Here is a 3288-nt window from a genome sequence, read left to right as displayed (position 1 = left end):
ATAATAATAATAATAATAATAATAATAATAATAATAATAATAATAATAATAATAATAATAATAATAATAATAATAATAATATCCAATATGTTCCTCCAAAATGTTCTGGTCCTGCAGCTCACGACTTTCTGATACATGCATATTTTATTTTATTTTATTTTATTTTATTTTATTTTATTTTATTTTATTTTATTTTATTTTATTTTATTTTATTTTATTTTATTTTTGTGAGTGACCGGAAGTAGCTGATCAGCTGACCCGAAAGGTCTGTTTGTCGGTGGGACCAGCCAGCAGAGCGGCGCAGAATAACGGCGTCTTTTCTGACTGAATTCGCCGCAGGAGGAACCGTATTCGTGAGAGCCGTCGTTTTGTCGGATATGTCCCAGTAGGACGTCAGTCTCTGGTGCGTCTCAGCCGTTTTTTATCGGAATGTTTTGCTAGCCGCTAGCTGTTAGCCGTTAGCTTCTAGCGTCGCTGAAGCGGAAGTGTGAGAGCTAACCTGTCCTCTAGCGTCCGATGATCAGGGACAGTTAGCTGCTGGGTTAATTATCTGTTCTCCTAATAATAATTTATAGAGATATATCTGCCTGTTGTTTAACTTCGGGCTGTAAAGTGTTTGGTTTTAAACTGAAGCGTTAGATTATTGATCCGTATTTGGCTGTAAACACAACCAGCTGATGCGATCATCTGATGCTGATTTCTGCCCCTCTGTTCCTTCATGGCCGCAGATACTAAAACAATGAAGCCCTGCATTGATTGGTTTACAGTGATCATTGTGTTTCGAGCTTTATTTCTGCATAGTTTCATATTTTGGACACATTTGAACTGAGTCTGACCATGAAGAGCTGCAGGTCTTGAAATGAAATGTTGTCTTAACTCATAAAATCAAAGCGTCTTCAGAGAATCTGCGTGGACGGAGAACTGCTCTCCTGTAGCAGTCAGGCTTGCAACAAATCTGAAGACGCCTCTGACTGGAGGCTGCTGCTGTACACAGTCTCATGTTTTGGGTAACATCCTCAGTTGCTAATCCACATCGTTTGATTTTGCTGCTCCTCTTTAAATCTGTCTGGTTGAAGGGATGTTGGAGTAAGGGAGTCGCCTCCTCTGGGATTTGGGGTCATAGTTCAGGTTTTATTTGAGGTTTTGTCCATTTAGTTGTTGCTATGGTTACGTGTCATAACAACAATAAAAAAACTCCCCTCCCCTCCCCGTTAGTCTGTCAGCATCATGTCGGGGAACAACCTGGTCCTGCCCATCGTGCTGTGGGGCCGCACGGCGCCCACCCACTGCATCAGCAGCCTACTGGTGATGGACGACTTCACCACCATCATCACCGGCTGCCATGACGGTCAGATCTGCCTGTGGGACATGACCCCCGAGCTGCAGGTCGGCTTCCTCTGCTTTCAGTTTTATTCTATTTTTAGTTTTTAAATCTTTATTTTTTTTTACTTATTTTCTCTTCTTGTTACCTTTTGTTATTAGTTTTCTTCCGTCTTTTGTGTGCTTTAATATTTTAATCTTTCTGTTGTTTTTATTTAGTTTTTTTAATTTTTTCTAGCAATTTTCTTTTTCCAATATTTTAAAAAAAATTTATTTCAGTCACAAAACAAATAATCCACCATCAACATATTATCTTTAATATTAATACAAAAAAAATCAAACACTTCTTTACTTTTTCCCAAAGTTTAAATATTAAATATATAATTAAATATATATATATATTTATTTAAAACCTTTTCATTAAAGAAAGCAACATGTTTTCATCTTTATACATTTCTGAACAAGGTTTTGATTTTACATGAAACATTAATTAGATTATTTTACAGCAATAACTCATTTAAACTTAGTAAGTTTGTAGTTTTACATAAAATACAATTTTAGCCTTAATGTCGTTAATATTTCTAACCTGCTATCAGTAATGACCAGCTGGTCGTTAGCATCAAGTTCAACACTATTTATTTTAAGTTTTTTTCTCTTTCACTGTAAATTTAGTTTTAGTTACATTGAGAGACATTTTCCTAACATCGAACTCTGACTTTAGCTCCTTTTCCGTCTCTAGCATTAGCGTATTTCCTGTCCGTCCTCTGATTGGTTGGTTTTTGCCTCCAGATCTGTCCCAGAGCGATGCTGTTCGGCCACACGGCCTCCATCACCTGCCTGTCTAAAGCCAGCGCCAGCAGCGACAAGCAGTACATCGTCAGCGCCTCGGAGAGCGGGTCCGTTTGCTCCGCATGCTCAATGTTCTGTCCTGAAACCTGCTCTTCATGGTCCCCGTGTTTCTGTTTCCAGGGAGATGTGTCTGTGGGACGTGAACGACGGGCGCTGTATCGAGTTCACCAAGCTGGCCTGCGCTCACACCGGGATCCAGGTGGGACACAGACTCACCTGGTGACGTCGGGGTGCAGACAGGAAGTTCAGTCATGAGCTAAACGACAGATTCTCCCTCAGATTATAACATAACATATTAATAGGAAGAAATGTGTATTGGTTTGCAGAAATAGATATAGTTCAGTCATTTCTGTAGTAGGATAGTTTAGTTTTCACTATTCTGATCTTATATGTTTGAGGATCAAAGCCTTTTACCTGGAGCAGTAAAAGGTTATGCTAACTCTGGAGCACTAATCAAAAATATTAATTCTGCTAACAATGAAGACAGAAGCTAAAGCTAAAGTGCTACATAAACACCGAGTTTAGGAAAAGCTAATGCTACATTGCTAACTCCAGTTCACATTCTGTCATTGAAACATTATAACCCTTTAGCACAAATGTATATTTGATATTATAGTCTTCATGTTCCAGAATGTCCTTAAGAATTCATGTTTAAATTTTGTTCTCTTGTTGTTTGTATCTCTCTCTCCTCCCTCAGTTCTACCAGTTCACCATCGGTACGCAGAAGGAGGGCCGCCTGCTGTGTAACGGTCATTACCCAGAGATCCTTGTGGTGGACGCCACCAGCCTGGAGGTGCTCTACTCTCTGGTCTCTAAGATCTCTCCCGATTGGATCAGCTCCATGAGCATCATCCGCTCCCATCGGACCCAAGGTGTGTTTACCTGACGGTGAGCGCTTTATGCTAGCAGCTCAGAGCCGTAATGATAAAACCTAGATTTGCTCCTCAGAGGACACGGTGGTGGCAGTGTCAGTGACGGGGATTTTGAAGGTGTGGATGATAACAGCTGAGGTCAGCAAGATGCAGGTTTGTTGCTGCAGGCCAACACACACACACATACACACACACACACACACACACACACACACACACACACACACACACACACACACACACACAC

General features: G+C 40.3%; 1 protein-coding gene across 1 annotated transcript in view; it reads left to right on the top strand.

The window, feature by feature from the left end:
• Positions 1-241: 241 nt before the first annotated feature.
• The window catches only part of wdr7 (WD repeat domain 7), an 84676-nt gene continuing 81629 nt past the window's right edge, over positions 242-3288 (top strand). The window contains exons 1-6 of the mRNA XM_017307727.1: positions 242-403; positions 1216-1386; positions 2110-2216; positions 2290-2368; positions 2867-3041; positions 3118-3194. Of these exons, the coding sequence (XP_017163216.1) occupies positions 1228-1386; positions 2110-2216; positions 2290-2368; positions 2867-3041; positions 3118-3194 (597 nt within the window). The 5' untranslated portion in view covers positions 242-403; positions 1216-1227. The remainder of the gene's footprint in view (positions 404-1215; positions 1387-2109; positions 2217-2289; positions 2369-2866; positions 3042-3117; positions 3195-3288) is intronic.

Source organism: Poecilia reticulata, linkage group LG12, assembly GCF_000633615.1.
Source record: "Poecilia reticulata strain Guanapo linkage group LG12, Guppy_female_1.0+MT, whole genome shotgun sequence".
Lineage (NCBI taxonomy): Eukaryota > Metazoa > Chordata > Actinopteri > Cyprinodontiformes > Poeciliidae > Poecilia > Poecilia reticulata.
This window is presented reverse-complemented; position numbering and strand designations above follow the sequence as displayed.